At 47.4% G+C, this 22,016-nt stretch overlaps 1 protein-coding gene and 1 long non-coding RNA gene across 2 annotated transcripts; both read left to right on the top strand.

Moving 5' to 3' along the window:
- Positions 1 to 12,591: 12,591 nt before the first annotated feature.
- On the top strand, positions 12,592 to 15,587 carry LOC138664515 (uncharacterized). Its single transcript, XM_069751263.1, has 2 exons — positions 12,592 to 14,426; positions 14,899 to 15,587. Exons 1-2 carry the CDS (start codon positions 14,007 to 14,009, stop codon positions 15,424 to 15,426), a joined length of 948 nt encoding a protein of 315 aa, XP_069607364.1. The 5' UTR covers positions 12,592 to 14,006; the 3' UTR covers positions 15,427 to 15,587.
- Positions 15,588 to 20,046: 4,459 nt separating this feature from the next.
- On the top strand, positions 20,047 to 21,199 carry LOC138667498 (uncharacterized). Its single transcript, XR_011318793.1, has 4 exons — positions 20,047 to 20,196; positions 20,451 to 20,537; positions 20,837 to 20,917; positions 21,120 to 21,199. It is a non-coding gene; the product is annotated as an uncharacterized lncRNA (long non-coding RNA).
- Positions 21,200 to 22,016: the final 817 nt, after the last annotated feature.

The following is a 22,016-nucleotide window of genomic DNA, read 5'->3' as shown; positions in this document are numbered from 1 at the left end:
TGTAAACAGAAAAATGGGATATAACAGTGCTCCCATAATAGATAGCCTAACCAGAGTAGAATACCCATCCGTAACCCCCCATACCCATACAAAGGATCTAGCTAGCCATGGCGGCAGGTAAGTAAACGGGGCCACAACTGGCCGTACACAATCCAAACAGATAATATATAAATAAATTAACAAATCTAAGCCCTGCCAGTAGACTAGACCTGAATATCCGACACAGTGGCACATGATGTACAGAATCCAAGAGTATACACAACTGTTATGGTGATACAGCGGTGATAGAACAGTAATGAGAATAAGAGGTGCTAAAATCATGAATAATTTCTCTGTTCTCTGCTTGACATGCCACTAGTGTTCCCAGGAAATCGCCGTGTCCTCCGTACATCCAAGAGACAATCTATTATAGAGGTGGGCATCGAAACAGGATCCGAAGATGTTGTTACTAACTGTAGCTAGAATGGGGGTAAAAAGAAAAAGGGTAAATATATAATACAGAGTGGCGTCCTAAGACTCCATCAGCCGTAAGACTATTAAATACGCCATCATGGGCCAACAGGTAGAATAAGGAGGACATAAGACTAAAGGGAACAGAAGGAAACCTAAAGGATAAGCAATAAAACCAAAGTAGTATATGAGCACAAGGACAACAGACAAACAACAATGAATAAAATTCGCGCTAGTCCAAGAAAGATTTAAAGCTAATATATTCGTTAAGCCTGTCCGATCTTGAGGATCTTCTAGCTGAACAGGAGACACAGAGTCAAGTAAGTGTCCCCACGTACCTGCATGGCCGATCACAACTTTTCCCCCCTAGTGGGATATGCCCTAACGTTGACATTTTTGTGAAATTAGTAAAAAAAGATATAGCCAATATTTCAACAAAACCCACAAATTACAATCTGTCAGCAGTGCAAAATAGAGCTATCAAAGAACTGAAAAATATGAAAGATATAGTCATAAAACCTGCTGACAAGGGGGGTAATGTTGTGATCTGGCCAACAGATATGTATGAACGGGAGGCATTCAAACAATTAAATGTAGCCCAGTGCTACAGACGACTAACAAATAACCCACTTGAATGCTACAAAATGGAATTAGAATCCATACTCAGGTTGGCTAGAGATACTGGTGTCATTTCCACCAAAATGATGGAGGGACTTATGGTGGAATTTCCCATAGTACCTACATTTTACCTTACACCAAAAGTCCACAAGAATACTACCAACCCGCCCGGTCGACCTATAGTGTCAGGCATAGGGAGCCTCACTGAAAAGATCTGTAGGTATATTGATTTTTATCTCCAGCAGTGTGTGGAGACCCTGCCGTCCTTTATAGGCGACACAACAGACATCTTGAATCGCCTCAATGGTATACAGCTTGAAGATAATATGTATCTAGTGACCTGTGACGTTGAGTCACTTTACACATCTATATGGCATGACCATGGGATCGCGGCGTCTAGATTTTTTCTTACTATTGCCCATACCAATGAACGACTTTGCAGTTTTATTTTGGACTTGCTTTATTTTTCCCTCACTCATAACTTTTTTGTTTTTAAAGACCGTTACTTCCTACAGCTCCAGGGAACTGCGATGGGGGCGACTTGTGCGCCCTCATACGCTAATCTTTTCCTGGGGCTGTGGGAACGTGAGATTGTCCAAAATACAGAGGGTATTGACGCCGTGGTCTCATGGTCTCGCTATATAGATGATGTACTCTTTATCTGGCAAGGTTCTGAGGCTTCTCTCATTTCCTTTCTGAACAGGTTGAATGATAATCATCTGAACATCAATCTAACGTGGAAATATAGTAAAAAGGAAGTGGAATTCCTGGATGTGTCTCTTGTGAGGGATGGCGGGGGATTCATTTCCACTGATGTCTTCCGTAAGTCCACTGCCACCAATGCTTTATTACATGCCACGTCTTCGCATCATCCTCAAACCTTTAGATCAGTACCCATCAGCCAGTTCCTACGTATCAGACGTATCTGTTCTGATGACCATACATTTGAACAACAGGCCATGGTCCTCAAGAGGAATTTGCAACAAAGAGGATACAACCGCAAGGTGATCCGTGCAGGTTATAGGAGGGCCAAGTTTGCGTCACGTGACGCACTCCTGGCCCAATCCAGACATAAGACTCCAATGGAAGGTAAAGAGAACTCACTGGTCCGCTTTATTACCTCCTTCAATTCCGAATGGAAGGGGCTATCGAGTACCTTACGTAAATATTGGCCTGTGCTCTTGGCAGATGAGGATGTGGCACCACACATTTCGACCTATCCATCTGTAACCTGGCGTAGGTCTATAAATTTAAAAGATATACTGACAAAGAGCCACTATGTTGCACCCCAGAGAACATACTTTACTGAGAGAACTGGCCCTAGGTGGGGATCGTTTCAATGTGGTAGCTGTTCTGCATGCCGTTTTCTGGAGAGAACTTCCACATTTGCCAATAGTAGTGGGAATAGAAGTTTTTCTATTACCCACTTTATTAATTGCAGAACAGATAATGTGGTATATTATGCCAAATGCGAGTGCAATCTGATATACATCGGCATGACCACGCGGGAGCTACGTGTGCGGGTGTTGGAGCACGTACGAGACATCAAGAATGCGGCCATGGCAGTGGATATAGATACATTAAAAACGATACCTAGGCATTTCAGGCAACACCATAATAGTAATCCCAGAACATTTAAAGTTAGAGGGATCGATCGGGTGCAGCTAGGTATCAGAGGTGGTAACTATAAAAAAGAGCTTTTAAAAAAGGAAACTAGATGGACGGTGGATCTGGACACGATGGCCCCCAATGGGCTTAACGAATATATTAGCTTTAAATCTTTCTTGGACTAGCGCGAATTTTATTCATTGTTGTTTGTCTGTTGTCCTTGTGCTCATATACTACTTTGGTTTTATTGCTTATCCTTTAGGTTTCCTTCTGTTCCCTTTAGTCTTATGTCCTCCTTATTCTACCTGTTGGCCCATGATGGCGTATTTAATAGTCTTACGGCTGATGGAGTCTTAGGACGCCACTCTGTATTATATATTTACCCTTTTTCTTTTTACCCCCATTCTAGCTACAGTTAGTAACAACATCTTCGGATCCTGTTTCGATGCCCACCTCTATAATAGATTGTCTCTTGGATGTACGGAGGACACGGCGATTTCCTGGGAACACTAGTGGCATGTCAAGCAGAGAACAGAGAAATTATTCATGATTTTAGCACCTCTTATTCTCATTACTGTTCTATCACCGCTGTATCACCATAACAGTTGTGTATACTCTTGGATTCTGTACATCATGTGCCACTGTGTCGGATATTCAGGTCTAGTCTACTGGCAGGGCTTAGATTTGTTAATTTATTTATATATTATCTGTTTGGATTGTGTACGGCCAGTTGTGGCCCCGTTTACTTACCTGCCGCCATGGCTAGCTAGATCCTTTGTATGGGTATGGGGGGTTACGGATGGGTATTCTACTCTGGTTAGGTTATCTATTATGGGAGCACTGTTATATCCCATTTTTCTGTTTACACTTGGGTGCGCACGGTGCGCATGCACTGCGGCGCCGCTGTGGGGAGGTGTCTTTGGTGGTGTCCCATCGTCCTGGTTGCGTGCCCGGTCTCGTGACCGGAGCACGTGACCGGGCGGCGTGCACACTGAACGCCGTCCCCGCGGTGTGGCCGCATCATGGCACCGATGCGCCGGGTTACAAGTGTCATAGTGCGCACGGCGCGCACGAGCTGCGGCGCTGCTGTGGGGAGGTGCCTCTTGTGATGCTCAGTCGTCCTGGTTACGTGCCCGGTCACGTGACCGGAGCACGTGACCGGATGGCGTGCACACTGAGCGCCGTCCCCGCGGTGATGCCGCATCATGACGCCGATGCGCCGCGTCACAGGTGTTTTACATCCACACATGAGGGGGACTATATATATAAGGGCTTCAGCAGACAGGCCTCTGTACCTCCTGACGAAGCTGCCGTTGCAGCGAAACGCGCGTCGAGGTGTGCCTAGTCTGTACGGCTCCCTTCTTTTGGGCTCCATTATGTCTACAGGTATGTGTGACTGCTATATCGTTATCTCCATGTGATTTTGTTATCTGATGTGGAATTGTTCATATATATACTGCATATATATTGCAGGTTAGCCGCACTTCCAGTACTATTTATGAGCCTGTCTGTTTACATGATACCCACACATCTGTGGTAGCTATTCTATATAAGTTATTATGCAAGGGAGTCGGATCAGTCTTGTGCTTCTGCTATGACCCTGTATCTATGGTATATCATATCTCACCAGTTTGTTATACTGTCTTATATGTATTTTTTATAGATTTGTTCTAATAAAGTGTTTGGTGTTTTTATCATTGATCCAGTGTCTTCATGGGTTCTCCATTGGTTTATCTATATAATATATGAAGGGATCTTATTTATTTCTATGAGGGTGTGCTATTTTTGTTACATCTGGGGACGGCATGTTGCAGCGACGTCTCCTGGAGGCTCTAAAGAAGGGGGAGAGATCACTAATGGTAGAGAGTCGAGAGGTTGTTCTACCCTTCTGGATAGAGAGGCATGGCCTCGGGGCCTTCTGAAAGCAAAAAGGGGGGGATGCAGTATGGTCCTTCCTAACAGCTGGGCCAGGTAGTGTGCATAGGAATGAGGTCTGTTTTCCCGTGGAGGGGCAGTGATGCATGTCCTCCAAGTTCTAAGGTTGTAGAGCTCCAGCTGAGGATGGGCTTCAAAGCGATTGACATCTATGCCTTCATACAACCCTTTTCCACACCTGAGTATGATGTCAGCTTTGTTTGGCCAGAGGGGCTTGAGCTCTTCTGGTCAAATTGTCAGTTGGAAAAAAATGAGCTCGGCTGGTGAGACTTTGCCAGTCAGGCGGTGTCTCGCCAAAACGAAGTCAAGAAAGTGACTGTGATGACTTGTGACGAGTCACTTTCTTGTTATGACATCATGATGTAGCTTGGCCTATACTGAGAGGTGGTGATGCCAAAGAAAAACCATGACGAGTTTGGTATCTGGTCAGTGGCCTGGACGTTTATGTAAAACTTAAGCGTTCAGGTGGTACGGTTGCCCACATTCCATCATCTGCCTTCCTGGGTAGGGATCATATCCTGGTCTTCTACCAAGGGCAACCGAAGCTCTGTCACAGGTGCGGCGACCCCACACACTTCAGTGCAAACTGCACTGTGCAGAAATGTGCATTGTGTGTGGATATTGGCCATCTTTCTGCATCTTGTGTGGAGATTAGGTGCCACCTGAGTTAGGTCACCCATTCAGCCATTGTCCTCACTCCTTTGCTAATGCAATCGTGACCCCGGTTGGAGAAAGCCGTGAGGCTGATTCTACTGGGGAAGGGACTAGCAGGGGTGAGGGAGCTGAGGGGCCAAGGAGGAAAAGCAATAAAAAGACGCCTGCCCAGCTGAGGTGTCTAGATAAGTGCAGACAGGATAGAGAGCTTGGCAAGCTGGGGCGCCCCTGTCGTGGATGCCAGTCTTACTGCTGAGGCCCCGAGGGATGATGAGTTGGATAAGAAGGTCAGGAAGATCCACAGGGAGGAAAGCGCCACTGCCTCCAAATCCTCCCAGTATGAAAGTATGGAAGAGGATAACAGGCAGTGGATAGAGGACAAGCAGAAGCTCGGCACCAAAAAGAAGAGAAAGAAGGGAGATAAAGCATCTTCTCCCGCTCTGATCAAAGTACCTGAGGAAGGAAAAACTGACTCCCCTCTGGTTGGTCTTACTAAGCAGTTCCAAGCCCTTGAGAGCATCTCTTCCTCTGAGGAGGAAGCTGAGTGTAAGGTTCCGGCTTTGGCGGGGCTTACAGGTGGTGCCGAGTCTCCTTCTTCTGGGAATGTAAGGTCCATGGAGGGAGGGACTGGCTCATAGTGTGATAGAAATATTTATATCATGTAGATCTCACTTGCATGTATACTCCTCTATAATCATATATACTCATATAAACACAAATATATCTATATACACTATAATCAATTGCTTAAAATGGCTGACATAAACTGATATAAGCCAGAAAGACTGTTCGGTGTTTTCCACCCGAAAAGCAGAAGAACTCCAGATGTATTAAGTACTGATGAGATGTCTCAACTTTGTCCCAGATGCAGAGAACTTCATTTTAGTTGCTTAATCAGCAGTCATATGTGCATTAATCACAATATTCCATATATATTCAGATAACCAATAACAGAGGAGCTAGACAATATGTTAATTAACAAACCACCCCTAACCACTCCTTTCTATATGCAATTATAAAACTATGTATCAGGAAATAAAGGGTTAGTATTGATGGAATGCTTTCCTGTCACAATCGTGTACAATTTCATTCTTGAGCGCTCAAAATACTCAATCTTATTGGGAATGGCCACAGCACACACGGGATAGATTTATCCAACCCAAATTTCCATATCAAATGGCCCCCAACTGCGCGGCATGGACGAAACACACGGGACCCTGCTGACCGGAGAGACGGAGGTATTGGCTACGGCCTTGGTTCACGGGACGGAGACTGCGCTGCTCCATAAGTAGGGTAAGAAAATGTTATCATCTTACCTGAAAGTCCCCTGTGCCCAGTCCGGGTCTATACCTCTTGGCGGACAGGTGTGGTCACCACCGCATTCCCAGGTAGTGTAAGTCCAAAGCCTGTACCCAAAACCCTGGGATCAAGGTGTCTGCTGTGTGCCGTATATGTGTTCTGTGTTTGTGTAACATCCGGGAGAAGCAAGGAACAGTGACTGTTTGTGGTTGCTGGGTAACAGACCGCATGAGGTCAAATCGCTCGATAAGTTATTGCAGGATTCCCGTGCATAGGAGGGACAGGTAGTCCCAGGGCAGGTGGTCCCAGGCTCCAGGCTTGGGTAGTCATAACTTAGAGTGCTACTGCAGATTCCCGTAGTGCCGGCTATCCAGTTAGGATGACGGACCGGGGTGGTAGAATTCCCACCTGCTGTGTTTCTCACTCAGGTGGCCCGGGCACAGGTGTGCCCAGTGCGATTGGCAGTAGTCTGTTCCCAGCACAACCTGCACGTGTCACAGAATTAAATGGGCATCTCTCGGACGTCTGTATCTGTTTGGTTCGAGTCACATGTTGCTGCTTTAAGAGCATATAATTGTATAGAGAAGTTTTTTTTCTCTGCCTCTTTTTTTTTTCCTTTTCCACGCCGCAAGCAGAGATATATCCATTGTAAATCACACAGTCATATGTTTTTTTTTTCCTTTTTCTAAGTTTCCTATTTTTGCGTATTTATGGCTATGGTATAACATTTATTTGAAGAGGTGAAACTAAATTATATCTATCATTTTTTATCTGACATACGTGATTTTTGGTAAAACAGCAGCTGCTGATAAAAAGGGGAAGTGTGTCTCTGACTGCATTTGAGCGCAGAGTACAGAAAAAAAGGGGGCCGTTTTAATTTAATTTAATTTTCTGTTTTTTGTTGCATTTTGAAGTTGCTAAAGTTTTTTTAAAAAAGTTTTTCAAAGTTTCTTTTCTTTTCTGCCTCTTCACTTTTTGTTTAAAAGGGGTTCTTTTTTCCTTTTCTGTAAAGATCCTGAGCTTTTGATCGTGTACCAGGTTATTGATTGTTTTCTGTTTTTTTTGGAGTTTTTATATACTCATTTTTAGAAGTTTTTGCTGTTTTTTTCTTTTTTTTTTGTTTGTTTTTCATTTTGGTTTTTGCCATGGGGAATAAGGTGGCCAAGCAACAGGAGGGTCTTTTACTGATGAGAAAACGGCCAACCAGATAGTAGCAGAGCACGAAGGTGTTAAGTATGTGAAGAATTTTAGAGGGTATAAAGTATGTGAAATTCATAAGAATGGCAGAATTCAAGCTGCAGAATGGCATGACGTAGAAAGGAAAATAAGGGAAGTTAGCTGATGTTACATTGCTCAATGCTGATACATGGTATACAGTAGCAGCAGAGCTTACATCATTTAGGTGGTACAGAGAGATATGTGAGCAAACCAGGAAGTGATTTTTATGTATATAAAATGGGGAAAGGTATTAAGCCATCAGCGCCTCCCCATGCTCTCAATAGATTCCATGGTATAGGGAGTTTTTGCACAGTATGTGGTGCGCCCGGCCCAACCTTTGTACATGGAGATGGCGCTGTTGCTCTGACCATGCAGTCTCAGGCTGCATCTGCCATGAAAGAAGAAGGAATTTTCTTTTTTTTTTTTGTTTTTTTGTTTTTTGTTTTTTGTCTTTCTCCTCCATCTTTCTCCTCGCTATCCTCCTTTTTCTCTGTCACTATTTCTCTCCTCCTTCTCCTCTCTCACTCTCTTTTCCTCTCCCTCTCTATCTCCTCTACACATCTACTCCTCCTTTTCCACACCCATCTCCACGCCTCTCCTCCTCCTCTCTCTCCTCCACACCTCCCATCTTCTCCTCCCTCCTTCTACATCACACTCCACACCTCCTCCTTCTCTTTCACCACACCCTTTGCCTCCCTCTCTCTCCCTCCCTCTGCTCTCCTCCCTCCTTCTACATCACACTCCACACATCCTCCTCTTTCACCACACCCCTTGCCTCCCTCTCTCTCTCCCCCTTTACTAAACCACCCATCTTTTGCTCTATCAGCTCTCCTCTTCACCTCCGCACGTCCTGCCTTCTGCGCACCTCATATCTCTACCTCCTTCTTCTCCTCTGCACCACGTATCTCTTCCTGTTTCACACTCTCCTTCTCCTGCCTTGCCGCCTGTCGGGCAGGTGCCAAATCCAGGCAGTGTGGCGTCTCTGTATCCGGTGCTCACAGCACAAGGCACATTCTATGTTCCCAATACAGCCCAGCCTTTGACAGTCATGGTATCAGGGGAGGAAGGTGGAGATCCCCCGGTAGAAGGCACCCACTAAGCTGCAGTAGGCGGCAGACAGCTCAGCCCTGGGTGCAGGGGGGAGGACTGACATCATCATCATCATCATCTGCTGATAATGTGCGACTTCAGCACCGGTCAGAGCTGCCTACATTCACACCAACATAGAACTATAAGCCTATGCTTCAGCAAGGGGGGTGACATACTCACATATAAAGGCAACTTCTAAGTCCAAAATCAGCCAGTGTATGACCCCAGCACACGCTATCACATCTATTCCTCTGATGAAGATGAAGAGGGAACATCATACATGCTGCCCAATACTAGGAAAAGAAGCCCACAGGCACCAAGAATGCAGGGGCAGGTAGAGGCACCACCATTACACTATGTGCACTTCAAGTCAGGTGACAATCTTCCAGACCCAGGGATGCATCCCATGCCATTTTACTGAAGAATGTAGCAGAACTAGCGAACATATATACCCACCTGGAATGATCTCTGGGCCATAAATGGAACTGAAAAACAGGTGATGCACTCTGGCCAATCATGAAGGAACAATTCAAACTTCCAGCAGAATTAGATGTACACGCTTGGGAGTCAGGGCCACAGCTAATTGAACAGCTCAGAGTGTGAGCCAAAGGCAGATTGGCAGGACAAGCCCTCAGCTTACATGACATGAGCCAAGACAAGACAGAGTCTGTGGAGAAGTTTCATGGCAGAGTAATGCAAGTATTCCAAGACTTGGGCTTCACCATTCATGACCAGATACACACGCAAATGTTGGCACAGGCCTTTGTGCATGGACTGAGACAGCCAATCAGGAAACCACTGATAGTGGCTAGACCCGAGAACAGGTCAATAGCAGTGGACTGACCCAGCAAAACGGGTTATGTGCACCTAGGAGACTGTTTATTGTCAATTGTCACCAAAACTGCTGCCATTATAGCACCACAAAGAGCGCGAAGAAGGAAACGGGTGCAGTGCTGCTGAGAACGCCGGAAGGGGAGCCAGAAGTGATGATGATGCAAAGTGCCGAACGACACGCCGGAAGAACCGCTGCAGACTCCGGAGAGGAGACACCAACCTCAATAAGGTTAGCAAAGGGGAGAAGCTATGTCAAAGCAGGGGGAAGAAGTAATGGCAGATGCGGCCACAACCCCTGTAATGCCCCAAGACCTTGGGTTGGATGCAGCCACCGGTCTCATGGCACCCCCGAGCCTCGCCAAGGACGCACCAGCAGGCCCCATCTTACCACCGCAGCTTCAATCAGCAGGCCGGACCCCGCTGCCGCTACAGTGTCCATCATGCCGTTGTCCACAGTAGCCAAAGGGATTGAGTCCCAATCAGGAGTGCAGAAGACAGCCCCTCTCATGTTGACCACTGACCTGGAAGCGCAACCACCCTACAAAGACAGAGGAAGTGTCAAGTGTTACATCTATGGCAAGTTGGCCATTTCCGGAACCAGTGCAGAGCACCCATGCAACCCAAGAGTTGGTCCAGAAAAACAGGTCAAGGAAGAAGTACAGAAAACAGTGAAGTACCCCGTCCATGGGACAGGGGTAAGCAAGCCAGGTACCCCGTAAAATCATAAGGCCCAGGCCAGGCCTAGAGTCAAGCTGCCTCTGACCAACTGAAGGTCTACCTGGAAATAGGAATCATCGCCTTGCAATACCCCGCTTTTCCCGGTCAAGAAAAAAGACTGTAAAAGGAGAGCCAGCCAAGTTCAAAATGGTACATGACCTGAGAGCTGTGAATGACGCCACGGTGTTTGAAACTCCAATTGTGTTGAATCCACACACTCTGCTCCCAAATGTGCCTTCCACAGCAAAAGTGTTCACAGTGACCGACCTGGCTAATGCTTTCTCCAGTGTTCCCCTTCATCCGGATGACCCGTACCTGTTTGCCTTAACGCACCAGGGGGGACACCACACATGGACAGTGATGCCACAGCGGGCCCAGAACAGCCCTTCACAGGTCACCAAAATAAAGTCCACAGTCCTCACCAACTGGGTCACAGAACATGCAGAAGTAACCCTGCTACAATATGTGGACAATCTACTCCTTTGTGCACGTGTAAAGCCCATTCCTTGTCTCTCCTACTCTACCTAGTGGAGCAGCACTGCAATGTCTCAAAGAACAAAGTTGAGAGGTGTCTGAAGCGAGTTACGTTCCAGAGACACTGTATTGCTCACCAGATGAAACATCTGACAGATAACCGGAAGACCACAGTGGAGAAGACGGTTCCTCCAACAACTCCAAGGGCACTACAGGCCTTCCTTGGTCTAGTTTCGTATTACAGAGCCTGGATCCCTGATGCTTCAGTCCTAATGCAGCCTCTGTATGACTGTATCAACATAACCCCGTTCCTCCTGACAGATGCAGCCTTCAGCTCGTTCAAGAAGTTAAAAGACTCTGTAGTCTCAGCGCCAGCACTAGGCTTACCTGACTATGAGAAGCCATTCCGTCTTTACCTGATGAAAAAAGAAGGCCTTGCTACTGGAGTCCTGACGCAGCTTAAGGGGGGAAAGCCGAGATATTTGGGCTAATTTTCAGCTTGCTTGGATCCTGTTGCAAGGGAAGCCCCCTCCTGCATGACATCTCAGCAATCCTCAACCAAACCCAGCCAAAACATCTCTCCACCGCCAGGCATCTTCGCTTCCAGTGCTCTCTACTCCTGCCCGAAATCTCCATATGCACAGTCCTCAACCCGTCCACTCTACTCCCACTCCCAAGGGGGGATACAGATATGGACCTTCAGATAAAAATTCTGATTAAAATCTGCATGATACCTTCCGTAGGGATCTGGATTTGCTCCGGATGGATGACCATGATTGCTTCAGCATCATGCAACAGGAAACAGCAGGACTACCTAAGGTAGCAGAAGAGCCACTGACCAAACCAGAGTTGATCCTCTACATGGATGGCTCCAGATTTGCAGATGATGAAGGAAGATTCCACACGGGATGTGCAGTGACCAGCAATCAAGAGATCCTGTGGTCCAGTAGCCTGCCGCCTAATTTGTCAGCTCAGGAAGCAGAACTGATAGCGCTGACGAAGGCCTGCCAGATAGCAGGAGGCAAAACTGCGAACATATACACCAATTCAAGGTACTCACATGGCATAGCACACGACTCTGGACCCGTCTGGACTGCAAGAGACTTCATCACAGCAAGCGGAACAACCGTGAAGCATCATGGAGCCATCAAGGACCTGCTGCATGCACTCCAACTTCCAAAAATGGTGGCAGTACTAAAAGTCAAAGCCCATGGAAAATTGAACACAGTAGAGGCATAGGGTAACAACATGGCGGATATAGCAGCCAAAGAAGCAGCCAAAGGAAGGCAAAATGGAGAAGTGGGAGAGGTCGCAGAGCCGAACGGCTACTACATGACGACTGAAGACAAGAAACCTGACCAGATAACGTCCTGGGATCTGCTCAAAAAGCTGCAAGAGCAAGCCCCAAAAAGGAAAAGAAGGAATGCTGGATGCGGAAGGGAGCAACACATGAAGAAGGAAGGGTATACGCAATGGACTACAATCCCTGTTTATCCCGAAGCATGTATCCTATGGTGGTCCAGTGGGCACATGGGCCCACACACAGATCAAAGACACAGATGAATGATCTGATTGGTGCTTACTGGTTCGCTCCAGGGATCTCCACCCTAAGGGTACCGTCACACAGTGCAATTTTGATCGCTAGGACGGCACGATTTGTGACGTTGCATCGTCACTTAATTATCATTTCAAACATCGTAGACTGCGGTCACACTACACGATGCACGGCGCTGAAGCGATAAATTCATGACGTATTTGCGATGTAGAAGTCGTATGGGACAGTCGTACGGTCGTGTCACACACGACGATTCAGAGCAAATTTTGCATAATCTGTGCGTGACGTTGTTCACTGGGGGCGTGTTGTGCTACTAGCTAGTGTGCTGATAGGCCAAAGGTTCTGTGCACACAATTGGTTGGAAAATTTGTCACCTGAGCGCTATTGTTCCCAATGCCACCTCACTGCTTTCAAAATTTCCTTTCTTCACTTCGTACTTGGACACTTGGTGGACCTGGACATTGGAATTTTGTACTTCGCTGAATATACCACGCTTTGCACCGCTGCTTCGAGGTATGTAAACCGCTTGGGCGTGGTGGATGGAACGCTGTATGGACGGCATGAGTGCTTCGTTCCACCGCTGAAGCGAAGCGGATGGTACACTGTTGTGACTGGAGGGCTACAATGTGGCAGATGGTACGCTGTTGTGACTGGTCGTGACTGGTGGGCTACAGCGTGGTAGATGGAACGCAGTTTGGTCGGCATGACCGCTTCGTTCCGCCGCTGAAGCGATGCGGATGGTACGCTGTTGTGACTGGTTATGACCGGTTGTGTCTGGTGAGCTATAGCGTGGCAGATGGTACAATGTATGGTCACCATGAGCGCTTTGTGTGGCTGCTGTGGGGAAGCGGGCGGTAGTGGCCTATGGCGTGGCAGATGGAAGTAGCGATGCGGATGGTACGCTGTTGTGACTGGTCGTGACTGGTGGGCTACAGCGTGGTAGATGGGACGCAGTTTGGTCGGCATGACCGCTTCGTTCCGCCGCTGAAGCGATGCGGATGGTACGCTGTTGTGACTGGTTATGACCGGTTGTGTCTGGTGAGCTACAGCGTGGCAGATGGTACAATGTATGGTCACCATGAGCGCTTTGTGTGGCTGCTGTGGGGAAGCGGGCGGTAGTGGCCTATGGCGTGGCAGATGGAAGTAGCGATGCGGATGGTACGCTGTTGTGACTGGTTGTGACTGGTCGTGACTGGTGGGCTACAGCGTGGTAGATGGAACGCAGTTTGGTCGGCATGACCGCTTCGTTCCGCCGCTGAAGCGATGCGGATGGTACGCTGTTGTGACTGGTTATGACCGGTTGTGTCTGGTGAGCTACAGCGTGGCAGATGGTACAATGTATGGTCACCATGAGCGCTTTGTGTGGCTGCTGTAGGGAAGCGGGCGGTACACTGTTTTGGGTTATGGTGGCCTATGGCGTGGCAGATGGAAGAAGCGATGGTAGGCATGAGCGCTTTGTGTGGCTGCTGTTGTTAAGCGTTTGGCACACTGGCAAAAGTATTGTTTAAAGGACTCTTTGTCAACCATGTAATTTTTTTTTATACTTATTTTTCAGATGTCAAATCGTGTGGAGTTCATCAGGGATTTCATCGAAATTTATCAGTCTTTTCCCTGCCTCTGGAAAATCAAATCTCCTGAGTATTGTAACAGGGAAAAGAGGAGGGAGGGTTACTTAAAGCTCATTGAGCTTTACAATTGTCATGCACCCGAAGAGGCAGCAAACGAAGCAGTTATTAAAAAGAAAATCCAGGCGCTCCGCACGGTGTGGAGGAAGGAGCTGAACAAGGTTCTTCAGACTACAAGGTCCGGAGCTTCCACTGAAGATGTTTATGTGCCAAAACTTTGGTATTTTGAACATCTTAATTTTCTGAGGGACCAAGAGGTGCCACGGACTTCCACGTGTCTTCGCAACTTGGCACCTGTTGAACAAATTGTTTCGGAGAACCACGCCGAGCAGGAGTCACAAGGGCAACAAGTAAGTAGCTCTTTGGACGAAAGTTCACCAATGTGTCCTATAATTACATAATTTTTCTCTGCATTTTATGTTTTATACTTCTGATTATCACATCAGTTTGAAGTTGTTACAAAAACATATACACATAAGTAACCCTGTCGCAGTCAAGTATTATATGGGGAACTTAATATGTATGAAATGGCGATATATCTAAACCATACCATCTAAGCAATATAGAAAATAGTATCGCTTCAAGCTGCCGATGTACTCTTGTTGAGACTATTTAGACTATTAAATTTTCGTCAGGTTCCCCTAGCAGTCAGAACAGTGTAGTTCAAAGTATTAAATAAAAGGGAGGGTTAAAGAATATTACTAAGCTTAAAATATATTATAATCTTTTTTTTACCTACTACGAATATATAGTTTGGATGCGGTTATGGTGGTACAACTTTTTGTTGCCGGGTTCATAACTTGTTTTTTTTTTCCCCCCCAGGATGACAGTGCGCAGGAGAGTACACTGGACTGTTCACTGGACTGCACGACAACAGATTTAGTGGAGGCTGCACCTGCCAGGACTCAATCGAGGCAAGGTCAAAGAAAACGGAAAGCCACCTCAGACGCCTCACATGAACTATTGAGCCTTGCTAAGAAGGTGTTGACAAGAAATGTTAGCCCTGCGTTGCAGGGGTTTGGACACTATGTGGTTGACAAACTGGCCAAAATGGACGACAACCAAAGAATACTAGCAGAGCGTCTGATTATGGAAGCAGTAAACAGGGGTACAGATGGGGATTTGGACAAGAACACTTGTTTGGTCTCTTCCCGGCCAATACAGCGGACAGAGCCATCAAATTACAATGGTTGGTCACAGTGTCAGACATCGATGCGACACAATGCTCACGTTTCCCACTTCGGCCAGCCACCCCCTAATAACTCCTACACGCCAATACCGTCACATATGGCTTCGCCCATCAGGCACCAAAGTTTTCAGCCGGAACAATCGTCGTATCATAATTTGTGATTTCCTAACTTCTTTTACATTCCTTTTTATTTTATTGTCTTGTTAAAATAATGTTTCAAATAAAAGCTTTTATTAGAAATTCTATCACTACTTTTTGATTGGTGTGTCTCGATCACAGCACTGTATGAGGGCACAAATTAACGTAACAAATTCATGTACAGTAAACTAATACAAAAAAAATGGAATGATAGTTAAACTAAATATTTTTATTGTAACAACCAAAACTGTCTTATTGGCCCGCCTACAACTGCTGGCACATGTCCCGCAGCTTCTGCAGCTCCTCCATTGCCACATTGTGCTGCTCCTGAATACGCGCCATAGTGTGGATTAGCTTTTCTATGCCGGCTTCAAGATCCTCCTTGTTCACAGTGACGACAGCTGTGGGTCAAAAAACATAACATTAATAACACAGTAGTCTCCCGATGTGTCTTTGCTTCTGTGAAGGAAAAAAAAAAATAACAGTCAGCATATAAGGGCAAAACTGACTTGGGGGGGGTGTTTGGGTTGGGGGTGAAAGAGTGGGCCTGCAACAAAATCAAAATAACTTTATTGTGGGAACCTACTAGGATGTTGAGGCACGGAGGGCACTTCGGGATCTGAGTCTGTGTCGAATGCCTTCTGCTGTCGGCGGCGGCGCTGTCTCTTTGCCTCTGTGAAGGGAACAAAACAAAAAAAAGGTCTGTCAGCATATATGGCAACACTGGCTGCCGGGGGAGGGGGTGGGGGGGGAAGAGGGGACCTGCAACTGAATCCAAATCACATAATTGTGGGAACCTACTAGGATCTGGAGGAGTAGAACCGGAGGGCACAGATGTAGAAGAGGCTTTGCGGGATGCCTCGTGGCGGCGGTGGTGCTGTGTCTTTGCCTCTGTGAAGGGAAAAAAAAAAAAAAAAGGTCTGTCAGCATATATGGCAACACTGGCTGCCGGGGGGGGGAGGAGGGGACCTGCAACCAAATCCAAATCACATTATTGTGGGAACCTACTAGGATCAGTTGTCTTTGACCCGGAGGGCTCAGGGACTTCAGAGGCGGTGTGAGAAGCCTCGTCGCTACGGCGGCGCTGTGTCTTTGCCTCTGTGAAGGAAAAAAAAAAAAAAGGTCTGTTAGCATATATGGCAACACTGGCTGCCGGGGGTGTGGGGAGGAGGGGACCTGCAACCAAATCCAAATCACATTATTGTGGGAACCTACTAGGATCAGTTGTCTTTGACCCGGAGGGCTCAGGGACTTCAGAGGCGGTGTGAGAAGCCTCGTCGCTACGGCGGCGCTGTGTCTTTGCCTCTGTGAAGGAAAAAAAAAAAAAAGGTCTGTTAGCATATATGGCAACACTGGCTGCCGGGGGTGTGGGGAGGAGGGGACCTGCAACCAAATCCAAATCACATTATTGTGGGAACCTACTAGGATCAGTTGTCTTTGACCCGGAGGGCTCTGGGACTTCAGAGGCGGTGTGAGAAGCCTCGTCGCTACGGCGGCGCTGTGTCTTTGCCTCTGTGAAGGAAAAAAAAAAAAAAGGTCTGTTAGCATATATGGCAACACTGGCTGCCGGGGGTGTGGGGAGGAGGGGACCTGCAACCAAATCCAAATCACATTATTGTGGGAACCTACTAGGATCAGTTGTCTTTGACCCGGAGGGCTCTGGGACTTCAGAGGCGGTGTGAGAAGCCTCGTCGCTACGGCGGCGCTGTCTCTTTGCCTCTGTGAAGGGAACCAAAAAAAAAAAGGTCTGTCAGCATATATGGCAACACTGGCTGCCGGGGGAGGGGGTGGGGGGGAAGAGGGGACCTGCAACTGAATCCAAATCACATAATTGTGGGAACCTACTAGGATCTGGAGGAGTAGACACGGAGGGCACAGATGTAGAAGAGGCTGTGCGGGATGCCTCGTGGCGGCGGTGGTGCTGTGTCTTTGCCTCTGTGAAGGAAAAAAAAAAAAAGGTCTGTTAGCATATATGGCAACACTGGCTGCCGGGGGTGTGGGGAGGAGGGGACCTGCAACCAAATCCAAATCACATTATTGTGGGAACCTACTAGGATCAGTTGTCTTTGACCCGGAGGGCTCAGGGACTTCAGAGGCGGTGTGAGAAGCCTCGTCGCTACGGCGGCGCTGTGTCTTTGCCTCTGTGAAGGAAAAAAAAAAAAAGGTCTGTTAGCATATATGGCAACACTGGCTGCCGGGGGTGTGGGGAGGAGGGGACCTGCAACCAAATCCAAATCACATTATTGTGGGAACCTACTAGGATCAGTTGTCTTTGACCCGGAGGGCTCAGGGACTTCAGAGGCGGTGTGTGATGCCTCGTGTCTACGGCGGCGCTGTCTCTTTGCCTCTGTGAAGGAAAAAAAAAGTTCGGTCAGCAGTTAGCTGTGCCACATAGTACTTTTCACCGTTCATACTGTCCCATAGCTGTTGGACATAGTGGCTCTGCAACGTTCAAACTGTCCCATAGCTGTTGGACATAGGGGCTCTGCAACGTTGAAACTGTCCCATAACTGTGGCACATAGTGGCTCTGCAACGTTGAAACTGTCCCATAGGTGTGGCACATAGTGGCTCTGCAACGTTCATACTGTCCCATAGCTGTGGCACATAGTGGCTCTGCAACGTTCAAACTGTCCCATAGGTGTGGCACATAGTGGCTCTGCAACATTCATACTGTCCCATAGCTGTGGCACATAGTGGCTCTGCAACGTTCATACTGTCCCATAGCTGTGGCACATAGTGGCTCTGCAACATTCAAACTGTCCCATAGCTGTGGCACTGCAACGTTGAAACTGTCCCATAGGTGTGGCACATAGTGGCTCTGCAACGTTCATACTGTCCCATAGCTGTGGCACATAGTGGCTCTACAACGTTCAAACTGTCCCATAGGTGTGGCACATAGTGGCTCTGCAACATTCATACTGTCCCATAGCTGTGGCACATAGTGGCTCTGCAACGTTCATACTGTCCCATAGCTGTGGCACATAGTGGCTCTGCAACGTTCCAACTGTCCCATAGGTGTGGCACATAGTGGATCTGCAACATTCATACTGTCCCATAGCTGTGGCACATAGGGGCTCTGCAACGTTCAAACTGTCCCATAGCTGTGGCACATAGTGGCTCTGCAACATTCAAACTGTCCCATAGCTGTGGCACTGCAACGTTGAAACTGTCCCATAGGTGTGGCACATAGTGGCTCTGCAACGTTCATACTGTCCCATAGCTGTGGCACATAGTGGCTCTGCAACGTTCAAACTGTCCCATAGGTGTGGCACATAGTGGATCTGCAACATTCATACTGTCCCATAGCTGTGGCACATAGGGGCTCTGCAACGTTCAAACTGTCCCATAGCTGTGGCACATAGTGGCTCTGCAACGTTCAAACTGCCCCATAGCTGTGCCACATACTTTTGGGTACCTGAGTACTAACCTCTGCGAATCTCCTGGCGAAGCTCCTGCAGGCGCTCTGGACTTTTGGACTTGAGATCGCCCCATTTTTTCACTATCTGGGCCTTGCTGCGAGTTATCCCAAACCGCTTCCTGAGGCCCTCAGACACCACACGGACAACTTCCTCCTTGTGCTGGTTGCGGTGCAGCACCATCCCTGTGGTTTCATACTGCATCCTATCCATTGTTCCAATAAGGAACTTGAGCTCTGGGATGCCCATAGGTGGACCACGGCGACTGGCAGCCATTATCACGATGTCAGGGGACAAAAACAAGCTAGGGCAGGCACGCAGGAACGCTGTACGTCATCACGCCGTCATAGACCACGAGCGTACATTACGTGCCGATCCGGCGTTATATAACGATCCTTCGAACGGCATTTACTATGTGCGTTCCTTTCGTAACGCTCAGTCGTCACAAATGTGACGCTGTTCATAAACGGCAACGCTATTGCGATGCCAATCGCGCGGCAGGACGGCGGAGCGCTGCTCCTCCTCTGGGCGTTGCTGTTCAGGGTCATTCCATCTAAAATGGCGGCGAGAATGCGTTCTGCTCCTCTGGGGCAGCCAGAAATCCTTTTTTTTATTACTCAGATGGATGCCATGGATTACGAAGGTCTGGAGAGCCGCCCTGCCCACCCACACATCCACAAGCGAGAAGTGCTTGGCCACATAACAAGAATGATGGAGAGGAGGTTTGGCGTCTGCCGCAGTCAGCTTCAGCTGCGTAAAAAATGGGCTGACCTCCGCTATAAAACGCCACAAATGTTTGCTGAGTTGCGTGCGGAGGCAAGGCGAGGCAAGTACTAGTATGGGGGAATTGGGAGATGCATGCTGTCAGGAGGGGGGGGGGGGTTTGGGAGGGAGGCTTGCGCTCATGGTTGCCAACGTGACCTCAAATGCATTAAAACACATGCCCCGTTTTGTTAAAATTTAGTTATTTTCCAAGCAGAATATGCGTTGTCCGTGAGAAAACTTGTCGGGTTCCCTAATCTCAACCACCATCTTTAAATTATTAAGATGTCCATAATTTTTACTTTCTCAATTTCCCATAAATATTAACGGAGGAGGTTGGCCTACTGATGAAATAATACGTTTTCCAAAGACAGGAAGACCATTGAACACCAGAGCCCACATACATGTCTGAGTATCGCACCCCTGTAAAGTGTGATCTCGATTTTATGTTTGAGTATATTGTAAGCTTTGATCTGCAGCACTCAACATTTGTGTGTAAACATTGTGATTCTTTACTTTAGGTGTAGAGAGACAGCGGCGGCAAGTCAGACCCACCATTGCCACCAGTACCCCATCTTCAGGCACCAGTGGGAGCCCACAGTCCGGGACATCACGTAAGTTCACAATCATTTATTGCTTTTTTTTTTAACATCACACGGGACATAACAGGGTAGCTGAAATATTTGAAGACATTACAGACGCAGTAATGACCCAGCGGCCTACCACGCCTCCACCATCTGTTGCGACCATGCACCCTCGCACCCCTGTGAAGTGTGATATAAATTTTATGTTTCAGTATATTGTTAGCTTTGATCTGCAGCACTCTACATGTGTTTTTAAAGATTGCGTTTGTTAACTTTCTGTGTAGAGAGACAGCGGCGGCAACAGGTACCTGCCATTGCCAGCAGCACCACAGCATCCACCACCAGCGGGAGCCCACAGTCCGTGACGTCACGTAAGTTAACAATCATAGATTACAGTTTTCCAACTGCATACGGGACATAAGAGGGTAGCGGAAATATTTGAATACATTACAGACGCAGTAATGACCCAGCGGCCTACCACGCCACCACCAGAAAGCAGACGGCCTCGCACCCCTACACCACCCTCAACACCTCCCTTTCGACACTCCTCTTCCTCCCCCGGGTCGGCGGCATTCTCCCCAGAAGCTAACATACGTAAGTGACCAAAACAGCGAGCGCTTCCCAACGGCGTGTTCCATAGTTAACCAGATCTGTTATAATTTCCTTTTAGCTGCTGCAGCAGAGGCCAGATCGCTGGGATGGGACATTAGCAGCTCTGGTTCTGGCAATGAGGAACCGGCGTCCCTTCTCCGTAAGTATCAAGATAATGCGAGTGGTTTTCTGCTGGATGTCACCATAGACAACTAAAACTGTAAAATTTAATAAAATTTACATCGCCCTGTGGTGCCAGACCAAATAGAAATTTACAACACAGAAAATTTGGTCCTGCCCCAGAGGTCGAGATGTATTTTCAGTGGAATCAACGTTGGTTCTCCAACCTCTTCTATCCACAGAACCGCCCACCGTAAGAGAGCTCCTGGCGAGACAATTGCGACTGGAGCGGACAGCAGCGCTCCTGCAGCAGACAGCAGCGCTCCTCCAGAGTCAAGTGGAGCAGCAGGGCGTAACGCTGCGACACCTCTTGGGCCGGAGATAATTTTTTTTTTGGGGGGGGGGGTTATGTTATATTTTGTTGTAAAATAATTTAAAACCAAGAAAGTGTTCCAAAAAAACCAAAAATCTTCGCATTATTTCTTTAATGTTTACCAAGCTATAAGGGTTAACAGCACTATTTTATAGGCATCACATTTAAAGTTATTTAGAGAGGTTTATATGACAGCAAAGCAAAAAAAAAATTTTTTTTATACGGCGCGATCCTGCCAGGGTACAGCTCCAGAACCATTAAATTACTGACAGTATTTTTCGCGACAGTCCCTTGCATCGTCTGCCTGTCTGCCAGATCCAAGAGCTTGAAGAGCTGTAAAATTATCAGGTTGTGTACGCCATTCCCCGGGCACAATATCTCTGGTTCTTGCGTCCACTGCATCAATAAACGAAGGAGGAGAATAGGAGCTCGTATCATGACGTCTCAGGAAATTATGGAGCACACAGCATGCCAAAACCACAAAGTCTATAGACGGCAGCTTCAAGTTGATAGCTGTGTGGAACACTCTAAACCGATTTGCCATAATCCCAAAGGCATTTTCAACCACACGACGGGCCCTCGACAACCGGTAATTAAAGATTCTGCGCTCCGGTGTGAGTGTTCTCTGTGCAAATGGCTTCAGCAAATGTGGATGAAGAGGGAAAGCTTCATCAGCGATGAAGACAAAATTTAGGTTTGCTTTTGTGTCTTCATTTAGTGGCAACAGCAGTTCATTGTTCCTCAAGCTTTCCCCAAATGAAGTGTG

This window comes from Ranitomeya imitator, chromosome 2, assembly GCF_032444005.1.
Source record: "Ranitomeya imitator isolate aRanImi1 chromosome 2, aRanImi1.pri, whole genome shotgun sequence".
NCBI classification, from domain to species: domain Eukaryota; kingdom Metazoa; phylum Chordata; class Amphibia; order Anura; family Dendrobatidae; genus Ranitomeya; species Ranitomeya imitator.
This window is presented reverse-complemented; position numbering and strand designations above follow the sequence as displayed.